The sequence below is a fragment of the Triturus cristatus genome, chromosome 10, assembly GCF_964204655.1.
Source record: "Triturus cristatus chromosome 10, aTriCri1.1, whole genome shotgun sequence".
Lineage (NCBI taxonomy): Eukaryota > Metazoa > Chordata > Amphibia > Caudata > Salamandridae > Triturus > Triturus cristatus.
In genome coordinates this window covers 30,906,539-30,930,891 of record NC_140593.1, presented here as the reverse complement: position 1 = coordinate 30,930,891, position 24,353 = coordinate 30,906,539, and the positions used below count along the sequence as shown (strand labels likewise).

The following is a 24,353-nucleotide window of genomic DNA, read 5'->3' as shown; positions in this document are numbered from 1 at the left end:
TGTATCCAAAATTTCCTTGGGGAGTTACTGTTTTTATGTTCTGAGATTGCACATACCATCTGGCACCTGGTAAGGTTGAGGTCCAGGGTAGGGTCATAGGTCCAGATGGTGCAGTGTGAGCCAGCCAGGACTTAGATCAACATACCCTGATGGATTGCACGGAGTCCCACACTATTTTGACATTTATGTTTCCCAAACGCACAGTCCTACTGAAATAGAAGGAATCTTATGACATGGGGCGACCAACACTCTAGCTTAGTTACTTATTTAATGGGTCTCCCAAGTAGTTTTTCTTTGGTGTGCCCAAAGACCCTACTACCAATTAACCCAAGATGCCCACTGTGTTAGGGAAATATCCTCCTCAGCAAAGTAGGTAACCCCTATTTCTGTCTTTTGGTTGTTCAAGCTTGAAGCTTTAAAAGGATCACCCCACAATATTTACCCACTCTGACTCCCACATATTCAAATGACGAGTCCAGCACAGATGGAGTTACTACTAAATTGCAGACATGCCCTAACACAAATGTTAATACAACAATGGCTCCCTCTTACTGAGGGGGAAATTGCATTTGTGTTAGAGGCCCGCAAAGTGTATAGATCAGATGTATTCTACTCTTCAACATAAACAGACTAATGTTAGTCAACATTTCTGTAATACTTTAGCTAAAACTTTCCAATCAAAGGTACTTCATTTATATGCAACTTTTTCCTCCAAATCACCTGAATTGAGAAATAATGACACCCCCAAATCGGAAATTGATACTCGCGGTTGCTGTTCTAATTTTACCGCTCTATTGCCAGAGCAAGTCAGAAACCTATTGGCTAGCATTAAATCAGGCTTCCCATATGACCCATGCCCCCTAAAGTACTGCAGCTTGCAATTGAGACCATTGCTGCACAACTCATTTTAATTTTTAATGAAATTATCAGCATGGGTATCTTTCCCAAATCATGGGAAAAAGCTGCTTTTCTCCCTCTTATAAAAAAGGACACTCTTTCAACTATGGATCCAAAAACTATCTATCTATATATTGTTTGCCTTTGCCAGCTAAAATACTAGATAAAGCACTCAATATTCTACTTTCTGCTTTTATAAATGGAAACAGTTTGCTAGACCACTCACGGTTTGGTTTTCAGAGCCAGCACAGCACAGAATCCGGAGCACCGAAGCACCAGTAGCAAACAATTACAGAGCATATGAAGATTAAGAAAACCCATTGACATATCATGAACACATGAACTGGTTCCAAGGCAGTCTACAGAAAAAGGGGATCCCCTGCTAGTATCACTCGTTCCTGAGGCAGGGACAATAACATGAATGTGAAGGAACCAAAGGCAACTCAAAATGGTTTTTAAAAAGACATACTTCTAATATATGTTTTTACAATAACACAAGTGTAGGGTGAATATCATACAAATATTTTATTTTCAATCATCAAGATATTAAAAACACATATTATTCTTTGTCATGACAAGGCAGAAGCTGGTCTGTGCTGCCTCCGTAATTTGTGTTCTGATCTGGGTTTTGCATCTTCTCACAGTTATCCTCATCCAGCACTATTAATGCATTGTCAGCAACATATTAAAACTGAATGGATTCTATATTTTCAGAACATTTTTGCCAACGTTTTCACCTGTAACTTCTTCTGATTATGACAGATGTTTGAACCAAATATACAGTTACATCCACTAGTCCTTTCTGGTTGTGGGGGTATATATGACGTGTAGGTTCACCAAGAACCCGACGAACCCAGAGCCAATAACTGAGCAGCGTCTTGCAAAGGTTTATTATGTACCGGGTATATAGCAAATTATTTGGGAAAATATATACAGTGAAAAATCGGGATGAAAGACATATGTATTTCTGAAATTGGAACAAAATATAGAGTTTATAAACAGTACATATTTGCACATTTCCGAAATTGTAAGTATCCATAGTAGCATGAATGAATGAATGAATGAAAGGTGAGCTTATATAGCGCAGCTGTCACTCCAGTCGGAGCCTCCTGGCGCTGTAATAAGTGACTTCTTTTTTACACATTGTCTTTCATTTGAAAGGCAGAAATGCATCAAAAGTCAATAGGTAATAACAGTTGCTTTACAATTCTGTGTTACCCTAAGTCTCCAGATAAAAATTGTACCTCACTTGTGTGGGTAGGCCTAGTGCCCGTGACAGGAATCGGCTCAAAACCCAACATGGACAAACTTCATTCTTACAGTGAGAACTGACCCTTTTTTTGCAAAGTGCCTATCTGTAGATTTTGAACCCTAGCTCTGCTGGCACCTAGGGAAACCTAGCAAACCTATACAATTTTGAAAAGTAGACACCCAGGTGTGACTTGTCTGGCTTTCACTGGGTTCTGTTACCCAGAATCCCTTGCAAACCTCAAACTCTGTCAAAAATCCACAATTTCCTCATTTCTGTTGTGCAAAGTCTTGGAATCTGTGTGAATCCACAAAATTACACCCACCCTGCATTCTCAAAAGTCTTCAAAGAAAAATGGTATCTTACTTGTGTGGGTAGGCCTAGTGCCCGCAACAGGAAATGGCCCAAAACGCAACGTGGACACACCACAATTTCACTGTGAAAACTGACCCTTCTTTTGCAAAATGCCTAGCTGTAGATTTTGAACATTAGCACTGCTGGCACCTAGGGAAGCCTAGCAAACCTATACATTTTTTAAAACTAGTCACCCAGGGATATACAGGATGGGGTTACCTGTCTGGCTCTCACCAAGGTCTCTTACCCAAAATTCTTTGCAAACCTCAAACTTTGTAAAATAAAAACATATTTCCCTCACATTGTGTTGAAACGTGGGTAAATCTAAGCAACTAGCAGATTCTAAATACACATTTATTTAATCCACTTTCCTTAAATATTCATTTAATCTCTGCATTCTTATGACAAAAAGTACTGTCAAGTTGCCTGCAATCATTATCAAAACCTAATATAAGCCTACATTACACAGATTCTATGTTTTGTTCCTGTAGTGTTTCGGTGAGGTGAATGCATGAGGACATGAATGATGGGATATTTGTGTAGTTAGATTACTAATATTTATATGTGTACAAAGGTATTTATACAACAATGATAATAAATATTATGTGTTTTTAAAATCTTGTTAATTATAATTGAAATATTTGCATGATAGTCACCCTGCACTCGTGTTATTGTGAGCCCTTGATATTATAAAAAATATAGTGGAAGTATGTCTTTTTAAAAACTATTTTGAGTTGCCTTCGATTCCTTCACATTCATCCAAGGTACCCTACCACATACAATAGAAAATGTCAGACTGGGTCACCACAGTAATGAGGAGGTAACATGGCCAGTCCTAGCCGGCTATAGACCATATCCGCAAATAGGAGTTCTCACAGCAGCAGAAATGTATAGACTGTATGCAGCTATAATTACACTATACAGACAACTAATACAATTTGTTATGCGAGCCGTATCATTATCCCCAGCAAGGGCTGTTCAATCTGCACAACCACAATTGGAGATGCCCACAATTAGTCCAATGACTGGTAATGCACTTATAGGTAATGTTCCCCTTAGACCGGAGCAAATTCCGTTGTGGATTGCACCAAAAAAATCAGCTTGAAGCAGTGTTTCCCCATACAGGACCCCAAGATAAACATAGAATTCTCACAACGTGCCTTCCTTTGGAGATGGTTCCCCCGGTAGATAACTGCACCACGTGGGGCAGAGTAATTGCTGCTATTTATACAAAATCAATAGCTGTTTTGCTAGCGGTGATTACACAGATTTCAAAATGGATACTGGGCAGCCCATACCCTGTATCAGGGAATGAATCTTATTAGCAATTATGCTACAGTCTCTTGAAATATTTCCAGTTTTATTAAAGCAGAAGCAGCAGCATTTGGCGGTATAGCAATGTCTCACCCAGATACCATTAGTGAATCAGGAGTGAGAACTGCCAAAAGTTATTATTGCTCAAGCCTATACATCTAGAGGTTGGGATAATTTGGGAGCCAGACCTAACAAACCACAAATTAAGTGTAATTCTGAAAAGGATAACTCCAAAACAGGCACCAGAGTCTTTAAAAGAATGCTGGGATAATAAGAAAAATAAAGACAAGATTAAATTACAAGGTGGTTCTCCTCCACAGGAGTCTTCTGAGATGAGCTACAATTTGCATTACCATGAAACAATTAAACAGCATTAAAGGTATAAGGCCACTGATACACATCCTTCTCGTTCCTTTCAGGAGTCATCCAAAGAAATGCTCGGAGAGAGGACGTTGATCAGTGCGCAGATTGGAGGAGTATGTGAAACAGATGAAGGAGTCAAAATGCACTTCTGACTTCATAATAACAAAGGAAGAACAATTTCCACAGTAAAAACCTAAATTTGAAAAGAAGAAGGTGGCTGAGATAAAAGACATGCCATACATATTGAGGACTCTGCTTCAGAAGAGAGTGGGCTCTGACTCTACTAGACAGCACAGCAGAAGTCACAATAGTTTGCTAAAATCATCTAGAGTGTCTGACGGCAGTAACAACTAGTGACTAAATTCAGGTACAGACACCGGACTAGAGACTAAGGGGCTCATTACGATGTCGGAAGGACCGCCACCGCCAGCCACGTGGAAGCAGTCCTTCCTCCATCAGACCGTGAATTTCCCCCCCACCAAATTACAATGGCGGGGGATCTAGACTGCGACCATGGCGGATGGAAAGACCGTCCACCACGGAACCACAGGCAATCGGACCGAATGCCTGGCGGAGCGGTCTGCATGCATAAAATGGTGGCGGTGCCTAGCAGGCACATCCACCATATTATGATGCAGACTGTGAGCCAGCCTTTCCATGACGGCGACACCGTCATGAAAAGGCTGATCCTGTTCTGCGGCCCGTTGCAGGCCCCCAATGGGGGGAGGTGTATGTGCATGGGTACCCCCCTACATTTGAGTACACTAAGTAGAAGGCACCATGTGGTGCCTGCCACATAGTGCACTGTAATGCACAACATGCATTTTCAACATTGCGGTGGGTGCTGCTGTTATTGGAGAGTGACACAGTGGACACTGAGCAGGAATAGGTTGTTGCATCTACTTTTCTCAGTGATTGCAATAGTAAGGCTAAGGCGATCCTGGTTTTAATGGAGCAACTGTGCCTAATCGACATATGGAGACATAAGTTCTCATAAACCACTGGGTATATACATTATTTGGCTGTACACAACATTTACACCAGCATTGAGTTTTGGTAAGTGTCCAAAACCTTAGCTTCCCGAGTAATTAAATGTGATCCTCTTCCGAGGACCTACTATGACCACTCACCAATAATTTTAGATTTAGCACTTCCTCCTTGAAAATTTGAGCTATTCGTCTGGTGCTTCCCACTCTATTCCTTATTAGACCCCGTTTTAAGGCAGAAGTTTATAATAACATAGGCACAGTCGACAAGTTTGCGACAGTTTGAGAGACATTTAAAGTCTCTATCAGGGGGTCACCATTGCAAAGCATGTATGGGTTCTCAGGTCTTTGCGAGGCAGACTCATGAAATTGGAAGTAGAAATTGCACAGTTAGAGAGGGAACATCAAGGTTACAGTGATCCCCAAACCCTGCATGACATCAAGACGAAGCTTAAGGAGAAATATGACATGGTGGACAGTGAAATTAAACACATGGGTAATACTCAACTGCTAGGATGTATGGGGAAGGTGAAAGACCTGGAGCTACTCTGGCAGGGCTGATGTGGTCTAGGAGAGACGTCGGAACAATCACAGAAATACTAGACTAAACTGGACAGTCCCGCTATGACAGTGAACAAATAGCGGACAGATTTTGCAGATACTATGCCGCTTTGTACAATTCATGAATTACTGCCAACTATGAGGCTATACTTCATTACTTGGAGCACATACTCATGTCGTGTCTCACCCCAGAACAGAGAGAGCACCTTATGACCACCCTGGAGCCTGCTGAGATCCTTGAGGTATTAAAGAACATGCGAGCTGCAGATGCCCCTAGTATGGATGGCCTCACTGTCTTTTTTTACAAGACATATCAGGAATTGCTCATACTCCACTTATTTACATTATACGAGGAGATGGGTGATGCTAACGGTATGCCATCTTCAATGCGGGAAGCATTGATTTTCACTCTTTTGAACCATGTAAGCAATTCAACCTATATTCCTCTTATAAGCCCCTGTCACTTTTAAATGTTTACACTAAGATTTTTGCTAAAATCTTGGCAAATAGACTAGCTTCAGTGGTCCAATTTATAGTCATCCCCGAACAGGCTTCATGCCAGGCCATAGCATAAAGGTTAATCTTAGAACCCTATTCTTTTTAATACAACCCGTTGACCCTGAGGTGAAGGCAGCTACCATTTTTTTTAGATGCCAAAAAGACATTCGACTTCGTGGAATGGGCCTTTATGAGGACGGTCCTGCGCCGCATTGAAGTTAGGGAAATATTTCTGCAATTAGTGAATGTGCTAAATATGGCCCCTTTGGCTCAGGTTTGCATTGGTAATTTGGTTACAGACCTCTTATGATTACTATAGGTACGCAATAGGGCTGCCCATTATCACCTTTGCTATATGTGAATATTTCAGAGCTACTGGCCTGTGCTTTGAGAGAATATCATGGCCATAGGGGGCTGCATTTTCCTGGTTACCACCTCATCATATAAGATTATGCGGAAGACACTTTGTTGTATATTCACAAATCAGAGATGAATCTTTCTCCTGTTCTCAGAGAGGTGACTCATTTTGATGTCCTTTCTGGATTGTGCATTATCTGGGAGAACTCTATATTATTTCCTCTCACTCCATCCACGAGTCCCTCGACATTTGAATTTCGCTGACTCAGTGCAGTACCTTGGCATCCAAATACATACGGACCCGGCGATAGTAATGAACGATAACTATGGCACAGCGATTCACAAACTAGAGACTGATGTTGATTGCTGGATCAGGCTGCCGGTATTTTTAATGGGGCGTATAGCCCTAATGACAGTAGTTATACTTCCTAGGTTCCTGTTTCTGTTTCACAAAATTGCAATGTTACTCGCGAGGTCATTAATTGCTACCCTATGCTCACTAATGATTAGATTGGCCTGGGTTGGTAAAAAACCCTGGGTTAAGTGGGACATTCGTACTTTGCCTATAAATATGGGGGGGGTTGAATACACCAGACCTGGAGCTAGACTATAGGGCAGCTCAGAGTTTGCATGCACACTACTGGCTTTATGGCCCATATAACTTGCTGCATCTGTACATTGAGAGGGAAACAGCTGCCCCCCTTTCCCTCTCTCAGGCTCTTTTCTGTGACCCTTTGAGGTGTCACAGTGCACTTGGCTCAATTAATTCAACGATACATGCCTGGCACAATTTATTGTCCAAAGTACAACCCGTATGTGCATTTTTAATTGGTATGGTATGCCCAGACGTGGGTCTCTTGTTCACTTTGCCACTGGATTGAAGCTAGCCTGGCTGATAAGGGCTGTTACCCCAAAACTAGACCATGGTTCTTGTTTCAGGTCCAGGGAAGACCTGGCTTAGCAGTTCAGGCTGGACTGTTCCCCTGAGGACAGGGTCAAGATTAATTTGAATATGGCTGGGTCTGAACTGTAGTGGCGAAGTGAGCTAAAGAACGATGATGCATTCAACCTAGATCTGTGACTGGTGATGAGTGTCTGAAACGTGTCAGAGATCCTTCAAACATTTCCTTGTGTTTACTTTCTTCGCCCTAAGTTGGCAGGGTATGCCCAGACGTGTGTCTCTTGCTCGCTTCGCAACTGGATTCAAGCTAGCCTGGCTGATAAGGGTTGTTACCCCAAAACTGAACCATGGTTCTTATTTCCAGTCCAGAGATGACCTGGCTTGGCAGTTCTGGCTGGACTGTTCCCATGAAGCACAGCGTTAAGACTGATTTGCATATGGCTGGGTCCAAACTGGGGTGGCGAAGTGAGCTAAAGATTGATGATGGATTCAACCCCGATCTGTGACTGGGTGTCTGAAAATCTTCAGCACTCCATCCATCATCTCCTTGTGTTTGCTTTGTTTGCCTTAAATTGGCAGGCGATGCCCAGACATGGGTCCCTTGCTAACTTTGTCACTGGATTCAAGCTAGCCTGGCTGATGAGAGGTGTAACCCCGAAAGCGGTGCCAGGATTGTTGTTTCCGGTCCAGGTATTACCAGGTCTGGCTGTTCGGGCTGGGCTGCTCCCATGAGGCACACGGTCAAGACTGACTTGCATATGGCTGGGTACAAACTGGGGTGGCAAAGCGAGCTAAATAATGATGATGGATTCAATCCAGGTCTGTGACTGGGGGTGAGTGTCTGAAAAGTTTCAGCGCTCCATCCATCTTCTCCTTGTGTTTGCTTTGTTCACCCACAGTTGAGCAAGGAAGCACAAAATTACCCAAAATACGAAGTCATGCACCACAGTCCACCATGCACCACACATTTTTTCCCATCATCCATTTGTACAGAAAGTGAGACATTACTTGTTTTTCCATTATCCATTATCAATGGATTTCCCATTATCCATCCACACTGGAGGTGGCATCACTGGTGTCTCATCAAAACCATTGATTAAAGAAGATACCAGGCAAGAGGAATTAATTTCCCATCATCCATCATCAAAGAAAGTGAAAACACTGCATTTACTATTAGAAATCTGCACAGGAAGTGACATCACTGGAGTTCCTATTATCCATCTGTACAGGAATTGATAACACTTTCTGCCTCCTCCCTTTTCAGTTGACTCTTCAAGGCATCTCAGGACTTTGGTTAAGAACCTCTCTACCTTTTAAACTTACATGATAACATATAATCATGTGCCTTAACCAGCACACCACACTCCCAATCTGCACAAGCACACCTAGATGAAGATAACCCAGACACTCACATTGCATATACCCATCACATTGACCCACCATTCTATACATCCAATAAATTCCACACACCCTCAAACTACAGAACACATATTCCAACTCATGCTCATCAACGCTCACTCTGCAGTACTCTACACAACAGACATTGCAGACATCTGTCATAAGCATGATGCCCTATTCATCTCAGAAACATTTCTCACACCCACAGCTTTGCATATGCTTGTTGTCCATCTTCACACAGGTTACAGCATCTATTGTGTGGACTATACACAAAAGAATCTATAAATCCTGCTGGTCTTATTCCCTTGGCAAACAAGTAACACTCTACTCCATATAGCTGCTGACATGACATTTCTCACTCTCTGCAACTCATAGTGCCTTCCATTTCTTCTATAGACCTCACAGGCAAAACAAGGACTGCATTTACCAATTCTCACATCTCCTCACAACCTGATCCATCTGACATGTCCAGGCCACAATTTTGGGCGACTTTAACCTCCCAGACAACACTGTTGCTCCTTGTCCCAGCCTGATCCAGTGATACCACCTCTACCTGAGTTTTCCTGCTCACTGTTCTTCCTGCAAACAGAAGCCCTGCCCACCCCAGGACCTACTTAATGCAGACCACAATGCAACCGCTCAGCAGAAGTGTGCAGTGGGCATGCAGCTGGTATGGTAAAGGTGCTCCAAAGGTAAGTCCCTCTGTATTCGTTCTCACCTGGACCATGCCCAGCACCATGACATCTGGCCCTGCCACCCCTGAAGATATACCATCACTGAACTATATATCCTCAACCCTGGACACCATAGCAAACATTGCCACTGTGCTGACCCACACTCCATGGTATGATCTTTCACCTCCAACCACTGCCACATCACATGCCATAGCACACACACCAGCCCACTCACCAGCCCCACCCTGAGCACACCACAGACACCACCTGATCAAAAACACCATCTTGCATGAGCCTTTCTCAACACACACTCACTATGCAAACACACTACTGAACTTTGGAACCTCATCTCCACTCTTGTACCCAATGTCCTCTTCTGCACTGAGGCCTGACTCAACCCCACTTCTGCACTCAACATCAACACCACAATACCCAAAGGATGCAAGCTCACCCACCACCACATCAACAAGCCTGATGGAGGGATCACAATCATACACAAGGAAATCATCAAATGCACCACAACAAATGACAATATCATCCCAGCAATGGAACACCTGAACTTCTGACTCCAAGCACACAGCAGAACTACCATCAGAGGCACCTCCACGTACCATACTCCAGGACCACATCCAGCCTTCTGCAACTTCAGTGTTGACTTCATCTCCTCCCTTGCCATGGACTCTTACAGCTACATTTTCGTCAGAAACCTCAACTTCCATCTTGACGACCGCAATGACATTAACGCTACCAACCTCCGCAACAGCATAAATAAGATCAGACTCACCCAACTCATCCATGACCCCATGCACACAGCAGACCTCATGGTAGACCCCATCTCACTTGGACCGATTAATCCATCACCCACTTCAGCATCACCAGCTCACTGACCTTCGCCCCAGTCTACCTAACACCCCCACACTACAGCTGGAGCAAAGTCTTAAAGGACACATGGAGCAATGCCTTTAACACCACCCACTCCATCTCCTCCAACAACCTAGACCAAAAAGTCAGAAACTTTAACAATCGATCACCAAGTGCTCCAACAGCATCTCTCCCATCAGCAATAACAACCACAGAAGATCTACCAAGCAGGCTATCTGGTACACTGAAACAACTGGAAAGGAGATGGCACACCAGAAAAGGCATGACTGGCAAGACCGCCTTCAAGACAGCCCTCAATCACTACCAAAGATATTTGAGAGAACCGAAGAGAAGGGCCAATGCCTCACACATCGAATCCTGACCTGCTACCAGCTCTCTCTTCTAAAGTAAGTCTAACCATGTCTTCCAGAATGTGACTTCAGAACTGCTGTTCAAGCCCACACACTCTCATATATTGATAGTGGTAATGCTCTACTCCATGACCTTCTAGACTCCACACTGACACCCATTAAGGGCATTCAATAAGATGCATCATGCCTTATCCATGGTCTTTAGAAATATGATAACATCACCCAATCATGATGAAACTCCACCTGTACCCTTTGGCTGCCCACCTACTCTTGAAAACCAGCTCCATCATTTACATAGCTATCACAAACAGCACCACACTTATTGTGCAGACAAGCTGTCAAGGGGACATACACCACCATATATGACGCTTGTTATTGTGATGTGCATCCCTAGACAGGAGCTGTATGATCTTGATGGCTGTGCTCTCCATAAACTCACATTTATAACCCATATGCATCTGTGTCGAGTATCTTTGGGCTTTCCACTTGTGCTTCTGATTGTGTATGTGCTCTCACCTCATATAGTTTGTGTGTAGTTCTTATAGTGACAGCATTGCATTATGGGCTGGGCCTGATAAATATACAATCAGGAAATGAGTCACCCAGACTGGACGTGATGATTATACAATCAGGAAATTAGTCACTGAGAACATGTTATGGTATGAGCCTTGTGATTATACAACTAGAAAATGAGTCCCCCACTCATCAGCCATCCTAGTTGGACTGGGACTATAAAGGCACTCCCCGACTACACCAAGATGCTAGGCTATCAGTAATCTGTGCAGCCTCCGTTGCATCTTCAGAGCAGCTTCATGATAATGGCATATAGTTGATACTGAGTCACGATTCTTCAGAGGACATTAGCAAATCATTATGTTTCTCAAGTCTGCTGTGTACGTCGTCATCCTGTTTCACAAGTCTGCAGTGGATGTATGCATGTCATCCTTAGAAACGGACCTGTAGTGAACATCGGTGCATCTACAACTGTACAGTAAGTCACACTGCCAGTCACACAACCCCAAGGGGGCATCTTTAATGCCTTACAATAGAATCTTGCTACAGCAGCTTTAGGCAAATGTAACAAGTCTGTATATACAGGACTGTAACTGCTAGCACATATCACACTGCCCTCAGCATCTCATGCCCAGCTTCCTACAATGTCCAGGTCTGGCCAGTTCATTATTGTGGAACACGTGTGAGAACTGGCCCACAGCACTTTTGGATTGGAGAAGAGCTCCACTCCTTCATGCGATTATTCAGTGACTTAACTGAGTGCAACAAACTGTCATCTTCCTGAGCAAAGATCCTCTGCTACCTGTTGATGTGGTTGCATGAACACATGATACAGATACTGGAATGAGTGGGGTGGGATGCACAGTGGAGTGCTTGCATTGGGTGTGAAGATGTGTGGGTAATTCTGTTTATGTTTACCTTTATATCATAGTGTACTCCACATCCTCATCGCTCACCTTTTATTACATCAAGGACGATGCCTACTTGGCAACCACAGACAAGGGTGTCCATTGAACCAATGGATGTGATCTTGTTTCGGTTCAGTGACTAAATATCGAGGGACAAAATATCGACTATACAAAAAATCGACACTAAAATATCGAGGGACAGAATATCGACTCCCTATCTACAAACAGGTAAGTACTAAAATATCGATTCCAAAATATAGACTGTCAAAATATAGTTAGCCAAAATATCGAATTTTTTAAATGTATTAAACATAATATAAAATTAATTAAATATTAAAAACAATTAAATAAAACATACATAATATAATATAAAATAGCTTAAAATGTAAACATATTATAAGTAATTTAAAAAAGTCGAGATTTTGTTGGATACTGAGAGCGTAAAAATTACTATTCCCACTCCAGTGAGTGCAACAGTAGGGAAAGCGTTGGATAGCGTAGGGGTAAAAATTACTATTCCCACTCCAGTGAGTGTAACAGTAGGGAAAACGTTGGATAGCGTAGGGGTAAAAATTACTATTCCCACTCCAGAGAGTGCAACAGTAGGGAAAGCGTTGGATAGCGTAGAGGTAAAAATTACTATTCCCACTCCAGTGAGTGCAACAGTAGGGAAAACGTTGGATAGCGTAGGGGTAAAAATTACTATTCCCACTCCAGAGAGTGCAACAGTAGGGAAAGCGTTGGATAGCGTAGAAGTAAAAATTACTATTCCCACTCCAGTGAGTGCAACAGTAGGGAAAACGTTGGATAGCGTAGGGGTAAAAATTACTATTCCAACTCCAAACAGTGCAACAGTAGGGAAAGCGTTGGATAGCGTAGCGGTAAAAATTACTATTCCCACTCCAGAGAGTGCAAAAGTAGGGAAAGTAATGATTTAAATTAAATATAAGATGACATTAATTATCAATACTGATAAAAAGTTAATTAAAAATAATTACCAATTAATAACAATTAATTACCATTTAAAAATATTAATTATCAATTGATAAAAATGTAATACCAGTTAATAATAATTAATTACCAATTACAAATTAATTATGAATTATCAATACACATAAATAAAAAATTAATTATTTACTTTATTACAAATAATTTACTTCCCACCCAATTCCCCTACCAACCCACAACCTGTTCCTATTAATAACAAATACAATTAACATTATTATCAATTAATCATTTAATATAAATTAATTACCAATTAATGAAAATAAATTACCAATTAATAATTAATTATCAATTAATTAATTATCAAAACATATAAATATAATTAACATTTAATTAACCATAATTAAATGACTTCCCACCCTATTCCCCTATAAACCCACAACCCGCTACGGAATTAAATTACGCAATAATTAAATTACATAACATTCATTTGTTTAAATAAATTAAACATACATTACAACAATAATACATCATTTTAACACATATACTACCATACATAACACAAAAAAAAATTCGATATTATGGTAATCTATATTTTAAAATTCGATATTATGGTATTCGATATTTTTAAGGTCTATATTTTGGTAATCTATATTTTTAAGGTCTATATTTTGGTAATCGATATTTTGTACCCCAATTTCGATATTCTGACCTATCTATATTTTGTAGAGTCGATATTCTGTCCACTCTATATTTTAACTTCGATATTCTGGGCAGTCGATATTTTGGAATCGATATTTTGGGTGTTTACCCTTGTTTCTTTAATATTTTGTCCCATTATCCCATTCCCTTCATTGTGACACAGGCCATCGGAAATGCAGTCCACATAACAGTGAGGGGCGTGGTAGAATAATTACAAACATCGCTCCTGCTGGGTTCAGGATAGCTCAAGTTAGTGCATCTGACACAATCTCTGGTGGATCGTAGCACACCCGGGGCCATGACACCATTAGACTACAGATTAAGAAGTGTAAGGAAGAAAAAAGGACTATAGGTCTTTTCCATCTATGCACACAGGATAGAAAAAACATCCCTTTTTCCAATTTGGGAAAGAGTTGATGAATCACCTCTTTAAAGAACCCTATATCACAATGCAATAACAGTCCACAAACCTGCCACCTCTTCTATCAGTTATTGACTTCATGCTTGGCCATGACTTTGTGCAGTGCTCCACTGTCTTTTGGATAGGTTTGCAATAAAGAAATACCACATACGTACATACATACATTCATTTTTACATACATATATGAGTGTTTATCAAAGGGAGTATGTTGGATAAAAAATATGACCTGTATGACTGTTTTTGAGAAGCAGAACTAAGCTAGCTTGTCCAGAACTCTCCCATAGTGTACCATTATTGAACTTCAATCTGTGTGCTTTTCTTGGTGAAAGCAAAGTAATAGTTGCTGACAAGATTTATTAATCACTAACTCCTTAGTATGACTCACCAGTAGCAAAATAATATGTTGTTTGATATGTTTACTTTAATCAGAGGTTGTTGTGAAAGAATTACAACTACAATTTTTCAACTTCAATGTACTCTCTCTCTTTCTCCTGTTCTCTCTTTCTCTTTTGATTAAGCCATACTTTTTGATTCTGGTCTCACACTGGGGAGTTATGTTCTAAATGGGGTACATGTTGGACATCTGCAGTGGCCATTCTTTAACCTGTTTCTGATCTTCTCCGGGCTAGTCTATAAAGTTGCTATGGAGGCCATGTTGTTCTGTTGATGTCAGTATGAAATAATTCCCCCAGCCAGAACATTGACAACTTTGGCAGCCATTAGGTCCACTTGGGCTTAGTATGAGCAGGGACTGATGGCATGGTAGATACTGTAAGCACTTTTCTTTATGACACACTGCTCATGCAGGTTTGAAAGATCCCTTCATGGTGCTGGATAGAAGGAAACTCCTTTGAGTGTTATCACTGAACTTTACTTTTTGTGCAAAACTGAGTTTGTTTTATCCAACTGAAGGGCTAATTTCAAGACATGTTGAGGGTAAAAAATCAAGCAAGAAATTGAGTCAGTGAGTGGAAAGTGAATGAGTGATCAAATGATTGAGCATATAAGAGGGTGGGTGAGTCAGTGAGGTAGGCTGGAGGGTAATAATTGAGATGTCAGGTAAGTGAGTTACCAAGTTGATAAGTGTGTGATGTGGGGGTCATTTAGAGTTTGGAAAAGCTAATGAACAGCCATACATTTGGTGGTTGACCCATCTGCCAAACTCGCTGATCTGCACCATTTCAAATTAATTAAGTTCTTAGATCCTTCTGGCTGAACTTCCTGAGATGGGATGAGTCACCTTCCTCATCACAATATATCCTCTCAACAAAGACAAAGCTTTTGTTTGCTCTCTGGGAGCTGTTTTCAGATCTTATTAAAGGAAGGCATGGGCAAGCCATCTGCCAGTAGTGTAATGCTAATTAACCTACTAAAGATGTAGGCAGGTTAAAGGAAACTTTTTAAAAATCACTTTTCCTAAATATTTATTAAAAAACCTACTTCACAACTGAATTGGATTTTTTTTTATTACATATTAAAAATAGCTGTTTAAGCAGCTCTGTAGCATCCCCCAATTCAAACTTATTAGCATTATGCCTTTATTTTAGCTTCGGTATTTTCTTATAGGAAAGGTACAGCCCTAATAGTGAAAATAGGTTTTGGGGCTATTCAGTGTAGGAAGATGCAATTATTAAACCCTTGCTTGTTGCACTTTTAAATACCAGATACTCTGCCTTGTGGGCTAAATGGCCTACTTAGAAGTGACATTTAATTTTCAAAAGTAATGTTTCCACCAGTCAAAAAGGGTTATTTTGACAAATTCACCTACATATTTAAAGGGTGCAAATTAGTGTATGGAACAAACTGTGCTGCAGCCCGCGAGCAATATTTTACCTTTCCCGTGCCATTGGTATATTGGGGAGCTAAATTTGTCAATTAGAATTTAGATGTTTTAAGAGCCACTGCACATACACTGGGGACTGGACATAACTGCCTTAGTGTGCAGTGTTATAAATCAGCAGCATTAGTTTAAAAGAAATGGGAGAAACTAGGCAGAAAGGGCAATGTCTTGAATTATGTAAAAGCTTTAGAAGAGGGAGGGCAGGATTGCCAACCATGAGTGCCAGCCTGGTTTCAAATAAACCTAGGCGTAGTTCGCGAAGTAGAGCTACGCGTAGCTACGCAAAGTGCACTTTGCACTATGTGAGCTACGCATAGCACTTCGCGAACTGCGTAGTACCCTGTTCGCCCTGCGCAAGATACAGTTTTCAATTATTGCACAGTGTGGACAAACATCCAGCACTGTGCAATCATTGAAAACGGCAACTTGCACAGTGCGTGCTGTAGTTTTCTGCCGCTCAAGTAGATTTTTACTGGAGTGGCAGCTTTCTCAACACGGACTGGTAGTTTCTCATCACGAGCGGTCGCGAGCATACGCGACCACTCGTAATGAGAAACCTGACCTCCCCGCTTTGAGAATCTCGCCGGGAGGTTTAGTTTCCATGCTCGCAATCGCCAACTTGATGTTGCTGATCGCGAACGAGGAAAAAGTCTCGCCGGGATGTCATTTTGCTTGCTCGCGGTCGCCAACTTGATGTTAAGGGCCGCGAGCAAGCAAAAAATTACTGCTAAGCTACGCTACGCTAGGAATGTTTGCACTGTGCTACGTGCAATTCGCGTAGTGCGAAGTAGTGCAAACTTCGCAAACTACGCAAGCGTAGCGTAGTGCTTGCCCAGGCTTATTTTCAAATCACATGGCAGCACCAACACTGCTCCTTTACACATTGAGCCAATGCCCCATTAACATAAGTTGAAGATGACCTTTCCTTCTGATATTGTTAGACTTCTTAGCTGCCTTTGACATCCTGAAATGTTGCATGGAATTTAGCAGCAACATCCTTCCTTGGTTCTCCTCCTATCTTTCCACCCAGCACAGGGTTGTTCAAATGGGTGCCTCCATTTCTTAAAAGATCCCAATCACACATGGTGTACCCAGTCTTCCATGCTGGCCAATGTTATCTTCAAATCTTATGTGGAACAGCTTGGCACTGATCTCACAGATAACATCAAGATTCCTAGTATGCTGATGAAATATAACTTGAAAGTCTCCTCTGCTTTAAACATCCGAAGTTTCAAATGGTGCACGCATTGTATAAGTTGATTTGATCCCACTGAAGGATTCATTTCTAGACATATTGTGGGTAACAAATCAAGTGAGCAAAGTGAGTCAGTGAGTAGAAAGTGAGTGAGTGATCAGATGATTGAGAATATGAGAGTGAGTGAATCAATGTGGAAGGGTAGAAGGTAGTAATATGTGTAGCCTGGTGAGTGAGCTACCAAGTTGATGAGTATATTTGTGAACTAGGGGTGCCATTTAAAGTTTGGAGAAGCAAATGAATAGCCATAGGTTGCCAGTTCACCCATCTGTCAAATTCACTGTTTCGGTACCGTGTATAGGGGTGAGCGAACTTCTGAGTTTCTACTAGTGGAGCTTCAGCTGGCTCCTCTAGACTTTTCATATATGTGCTTCAACCCTTCATTAGGTTGAGTCTATAAGCATTAGATGTCCTTTCCTCTGGCATCCATGGAAAGCATGATGGTCCCTGGTAGGAAATCCATCAACTAACCCCAAAGTGCAGGAAGAATTCTCACTCTGTATCAGGGTCGTTGACTGTTTATTTTACTCAAACTCCCACTTTTGGGTTGTTTATCTAATATAGACTGCCATGTTGAGCAGGATCCGAAACTAGATAGCCCCTGTTTAATAATTCAATGAGCCTCCAAAGAAGCTGATGATGGGCTCCCTCTACTGTAGGCTTAGAGATACCAGCCAGGTAGGTGGGCAGGATTGACAAATCAGGCAGATGGTACTCCACCAGGGATGTGGAGGCAACATCTCAGCTAACCTCAAGCTCCCTTTAGCTCCCTTTAGCTGTCCACTGCAGTGAATAGATGAGTGAGTTTGGCTATTCCTATATAATCTATAGCACATGTTAAATTGGAATTCAACCTGCGACGTCACAGAAAGATAGGAGCTTAGGAAGCACTTCCAAAGCAGATTGCTGCATTGTAGCTCATGTCATCCTCACATCAACATTGTGTTCTCAGATGTCAACATGAAAGGATCCATGCTTCGGAAAAAGTTTTTTCTCCTGTGCCTATTTAAAAAGCTCATCCACCAAACCTCAGAACTGTATAAATCAAGTTCCTAGAGTGCCTGAACCTTCAGAACTAAGATCACAAGAAAGAAGCCTTGTAAGATGATCACTGGCAGAATAAAATATCTTTTTTACAAAATAATACATTTTATTATATTATCGACTAGAACAAAGGCCTGGGATACCTGCCAAGATCAGCATCTTACTCCTTCTTTAAACAAATCTACAGCTCACAACTTCACATTTCATCCAGCAATGTGTGTAGAAGCATATTAGGAGTCAAGAGCCTCAATCAATCAATCAATCGATCAATCAATCAGAGGGTCTTGTAGCGTGTGGCTTGTTACCCTGGGGGGTCTCCAGGCACTGGTGTTCTGTGAGTCTTGGTTTGAGTGTGGTGGCATTTGAAGAGCCAGCTCTTGAGCTTTTTCCTGAAGTCCTCCAAAGTTGAGGAGGCATGCAGGTGGAGTGGGAGGTTGTGCGGGCACTTTGTGGTGAGATAGGAGAAGGAGTAGCAACCACAGCATCTCTAACGGATGTGGGGTATGTGGGCCAAGGCGAGAGAGGAGGATCAGAGCTCTATGGTCGGTTTGTGGAATGTCTGGCTGTTATTGATGTATGAGGGTCTGGACTTGAGGAAGGATCTGTAGATGTGTGTGAGGAGTTTGAAGAGGAATCTTTTCTGGATGGGCATCCTGTGGAGGGCGCTGTGGTGGGGGTGATGCTGGTTTTTCTGGGGAGAGCAAGGACAAGTCTTGCTGCCAAGTTCTGGCCTGTCTGGAGGTGGTTTAGGAGCTGTTTGATGGTTCCAGCATAGAGTGCATTGCTTTAGCCGAGTCGGCTGGTGATGAGGGCCTTGATTACCGTCTTCCTGGTTGAGACAGGTACACATCAGAGGGCATGAAAACTAGCGGAGGGGACGGTGTTGGGTGATGTGTTGCCTCAAGGTTAGCTGGGTGTCTAGGATGATTCCGAGGTTGGATGAGTGGTTGGAGGGGGTGGGTGTAGGGCTGAGTGTGGTGGACTGCCAAGTGTCACTCCACAGGATGGCTTGGTCCTGAAAATGACAACCTAAGTCTTGTCTGAGTTGAGCTTGCACCAATGCCCTTTTCCTGTTCCAAAGTAGACTCTAAATTACCAACATTATTAAAAAAATATAAAGAATATAAACAAAATTGTGGAATAGAATGTTATAGGCGTATTCTTAGCAACCAACATTGCATTGTGCTAAATGTAGGGGGCAGAACTGTACCAAATGTACAAAGATTGGTGCTGTTCCTCTCTTCCCATGTGGTACCACAATTTAGGATGCCTTGTGCCAATATACACGCTCTTGCACTAGTGAGGGTGTGTGCTTAATGTTAAGCATAGTGTTTATTGGAAGGAGACTCTTCCTGTAAAAAACACTGTGCTTTTGCCAAGTTGAACACTTTTTGAAGTTTCTATTTGTACAGTTCATCACACATGCAAAGTTGAAAGAGATCTGAGAAACGAAAAGTTTCCCTAACATTTTGGGGTAAAAGTAGTTTTGTTTATCTTTCTAAAAAAATTGTGATTCGCGTCAAAATCCATGGATTGGTGGGCTGCCTCATTCGAACAAAGAGGCGCAAAGTAGCTCAAAGCACTTGCATTCATTACTTTACGACTATTTTCAAACACAAATGCAGGTTTGTACTGTACAGTAATCCCAAATCAAGCCTTTGGACTTGTTTGCATCAAAGTCTTGATGAATAGCTGCAAACTGTCTTTAAATTATGAATCTATCTTTATTAGTTGGGACAGGGGCTCAGAAGTGACTTCATACTGACAAACAACACTGTACAAAATGCCTAATTTGGAAAATGTGTTTATATCTTCAGGAATGACATTAAATGTGCACTATGTGTGTCATATTATATTTGATTGACATATATATTTAGAATTAGAAAGTGACTCTTCTACCTGCCATGGTTGGAAGTCCTTCTCTAGACTTTCACTCTCTGAGGGATGTCCTGAGTGGGCTGTGGATGAGATCATGTTGTGTAAGGCATGAGCAGCTGCGTAGACCGCAGTGTAAACACTGTAAGTGATGTAGAAATTATAAGCATCGTACATAAAGGGGTCCAAATCTCTCATTGTCTCGTTCCCTGTACAATGAGGGAAGTAGGATTCATAGGCAAAAGTCCTATCCAGTAAATCAGGAGAACAATGGAATGTTAGCACCCAAAGCCACACAAACATGGAATTGTCTGAGAAATTTAAAGGGTTCACACTGTACAAGAAATCTGTCAGTCCAGGAATCTGTCCCTTAAGAATGGAAAATTCCAGTGCACCACTGAAAATATTCATTCCAGAGTAATTTATAAAATCTTTCAGATGTGATGTGACTGCAGAAGTGATCCAAACTATAGTAGGCAGACCTTGCAAGTGCTCTATGAGGCCTGAATTTATGTAAGCCAATGAACAGTGAACTATCACCACATTGACAGAAGAAACACTGATTGTTTTAGAAATCTGATCCTGCTCAATGTCCCAGGACTTGCCGACTCTTTCTAGGAAGGCCACACAGCCTCCACTCCTGGTGATCTCTCTCTCCAGCTCCTCACCAGCATTCCTTCCACTCTCATCATCTGAAATAAGGATCCCAACCCAGGTCCAGCCAAAGTGCTGGAGCAGCCGGGCGATAGCGAGTGCCTCGTGTATCTCATTGGGGACAGTGCGGTAAAAGGATGGGAAGCGATGTCTGTCACTGAAGATTGGATCCATGGCACCATAGCTGACCTGAGGAAGACATAATATTAGCTATTAGACATATTGCACCAACCTCCATGAACACACATTACTGGCCGATGGTTCATGGCTTGTGAATCTGGATCTCATTGGGGACAGTGCGGTAAAAGGATGAGAACTGATTTCTGTCATTGAAGACTGGATCCATGGCACCATGGCTGACCTCACAAAGATATGGACATGAGCTATTGGACACTTTACATAGCTATGGGTGTTTCAAGATGTTTTTCACAGAAGTGTTGCAGTTTGCGTAACCGTAACACATCCCTTCAGTTCCAAAGTGCTTTCTCATTCCAGGAAGTCTGCTACCTCTTCAGAGTGAAATGGATCAAATATGTTCATATCCTTTGCTTTAATCTATATGGACTCAACCTATGAGTTTCTACCCCCCCTACAGAGGCACTCCCACTAGATCAGTAGGCATCTTGGTAGGAGTTCTAGTTTATTTTGCACACTGTACGTCCCATCCTATTTAATGGGAGATGGACTGTGGACGCCCTGCAGAAACTAATCTACATAATTTTTCCTTTTAACATTTTTGTTTGATTGTGATGTATGCTGTTTTTACTTGTTTTAATGATACAGCCTTAAAATTCCCTGCTAAGTGAATTGCTGAAAATTCTTACGCTCTGCACTAAAAATCTGCACTTGGAAATTACGAGCCAGAACAAGTCCACTTTCATTTAGAAAACAATTGCTGTTTAGAATAACCAGTTGCTGATAGACTGTTGCGCTGTTGCTTGATCGCGCTTTTGCACATTTGACTGAAGTGAGGCCTTTGCGACAGGGCATCCTATTTTACCACCCGCCAGAAGCACTCCCACTAGATACCATCTTGGAAGGTATAGATTATTTTGTACACTGCATATCCCACCCTATGAATTGGGAGATTATCTGGAGACACATGTAAAGGGCACCCAGTGGGCATGCCATAAAGGCAAGTCTGTCCTCACGTATTGGCACATCAACCGCACACAGTGTCAGCCCCTATGCTGGTTTTCCCTCACAACACAGAGCTCTCCATGACCTTAGCACTCAGGTAAAGTGGAGAAGGTACACAAGAGCTTCTTGCCCTGAGGCCACCTTTTTCTCAGTTACAATGCCACGATCCAGGAGGGCAACCACCAATGAGATCATTTCCACAGAACCTTCAATATAGATAGCGCCAATATATATAAAGGGAAGGGAGTCTTCCATTGTGGACTCACTAAGTCTAAATCCATAAAGACACCATAGAAGTTAAATTCCTACTGAAGGACACAGGAACAGATATTCAAATTATTATGGAAACATGGGCCTCATCGGACATAAATCCAGAATTTGGGAAGGCTTGCCCCAAGGGATTTTGGATACAGGTACCCAGAAAGGGAAGTTTATGAGGTGGGATAGTGGTGATCTTCAGGCATACTATAAAGGTAATTTATTTCCAGAGCTTTGTGGGTTTGCTTGATGATCTGCACATCTATTGATGAAAATCAGTCTAAATAATTCAATTCAACAGTATTTGTTTGAGGTGCTCATATGATGTTACTATACCCACCCACCAGGGTATATCTTTCCTAGGAACTCACACCTAGAACAATATTGAACCACAATACACCAGAGCAAACCCGATCATTATATCTCTAATCCAACACAGAAGTCAAAGGAGACTAGAGAAAAAGAAGAAAAAAACACCCCACACAAAACATTTCAGTCATACCAATGATCAAATGTCCTTTCAATTGAGAGCCAGGCACAATCTTGAATCTGGTCTTTCCGTTCATTTTTATTTCCACTTTCAGAATACGCAGAACAACAGCAGCCGATGCACGTTTCGCCCCCTGAGCTTTATCAAGCCACAAAATCAAAAGTAGTCAGGTCCGATTCTTCTCGAACCTGCTTTGTATATATTGGCCTCCGTAATAAGTAAAAATGTTTTGTGTGGGAATTTTTTTCTTTTTCTCTATTCTCCTTTGACTTCTGTGTTGGATTAGAGATATAATGATCGGGTGTGCTCTGGTGTATTGTGATTCAATACTATAAAGGTAACACCACTCTCTCTGGCTCCCCTGCCAAACTGTGAATTAATGTCCCTTAATATTCAGCTGCCTGCCAATAAATATAACCTAGTGATATCCCGCTAACCTGATTCTAATTTTGATCACATCTTAGTGAACTTTCTCAGCCCACTACTTATCACACACTCCAATTTGTTCGTGCTTGAAAACTTTAACTTCAGAGTTCACAACAGGGATGACAAAAAAACAGCTGAATTACTTACCTTTATGGTATACATCAACGTCTACATGGCTTTGCTCGCCCCCATCGTTAGAACCTACGGACTCAACATTGTGTCATATGCAGACAAAACCCAACTCATCCTCTCCCTATCCAACAAACCCAACACCGCCAGACACAACTTTCGAGAAGGCATGGAAGCCGTCGCCAAATGGATGAAAAACAGCTGCCTACAACTAAATACCAACAAAACGGAAGTACTCACCATGTGCCCAAATCCAGTTGCCTGGAAAAACACCTGGTGGCCCCCTGCCCTTGGAAGCCCGCCCACCCCCATGGACCACACACGCAACCTGGGAATCATCCTGGATTCAGAACTCAAAATGGACCGCCAGATCAAGTCTGTCTCATCCTCCTGCTTCCACACCCTCCACCTCCTACGTAAGACCTTCAAATGGATCCCCCTCGAACACAGAAAAACCTCACCCGCAAGCTACAGAACATCCAAAACGCCGCTGCAAGACTGGTCCTCAACCTACCTAGACACTGCCACATCTCCCAGCACCTGTGCCCACTCCACTGGCTCGCCATCAAAGCTAGAGTCACCTTCAAGATGCTAACCCACGCTCACAAGGCCCTCCACGACACCAGACCAGCATACCTGAATACCCGACTCAAATTCCACCCACCCCAAAGGACCCTACGATCAGCCCAGCTCTCCTACACTGTGGTCCCCCGCACCAAAAAGACCAGATCGGGAGGTCGCTCATTCTCCTTCCGTGCGGCCAGAGCCTGGAACGACCTTCCACTCCACTTCAGACAGATAACATCGCTCCCCATCTTTGCAAGAAACTTCAAAACCTGGCTCTTCGACAGACCCCCTCCTTGATGGACTGGAACCTGTGAACCCCCCACACCCCCCAGCACCTTGACACCCTTACGGGTGAGTAGCCGCGCTTAACAAACACCTGATTTGATTAGATTTTATGAAAAC

The 24,353-nt window shown here is 42.2% G+C and overlaps 1 protein-coding gene across 1 annotated transcript in view; it reads right to left on the bottom strand.

The window, feature by feature from the left end:
* Nucleotides 1–24,353, bottom strand: part of LOC146788756 (vomeronasal type-2 receptor 26-like) — a 757,063-nt gene that overhangs the window by 339,528 nt on the left and 393,182 nt on the right. Inside the window, exon 3 of the mRNA XM_085630964.1 lies at nucleotides 20,312–21,151. Within this exon, the coding sequence (XP_085487090.1) occupies nucleotides 20,312–21,151 (840 nt within the window). The remainder of the gene's footprint in view (nucleotides 1–20,311; nucleotides 21,152–24,353) is intronic.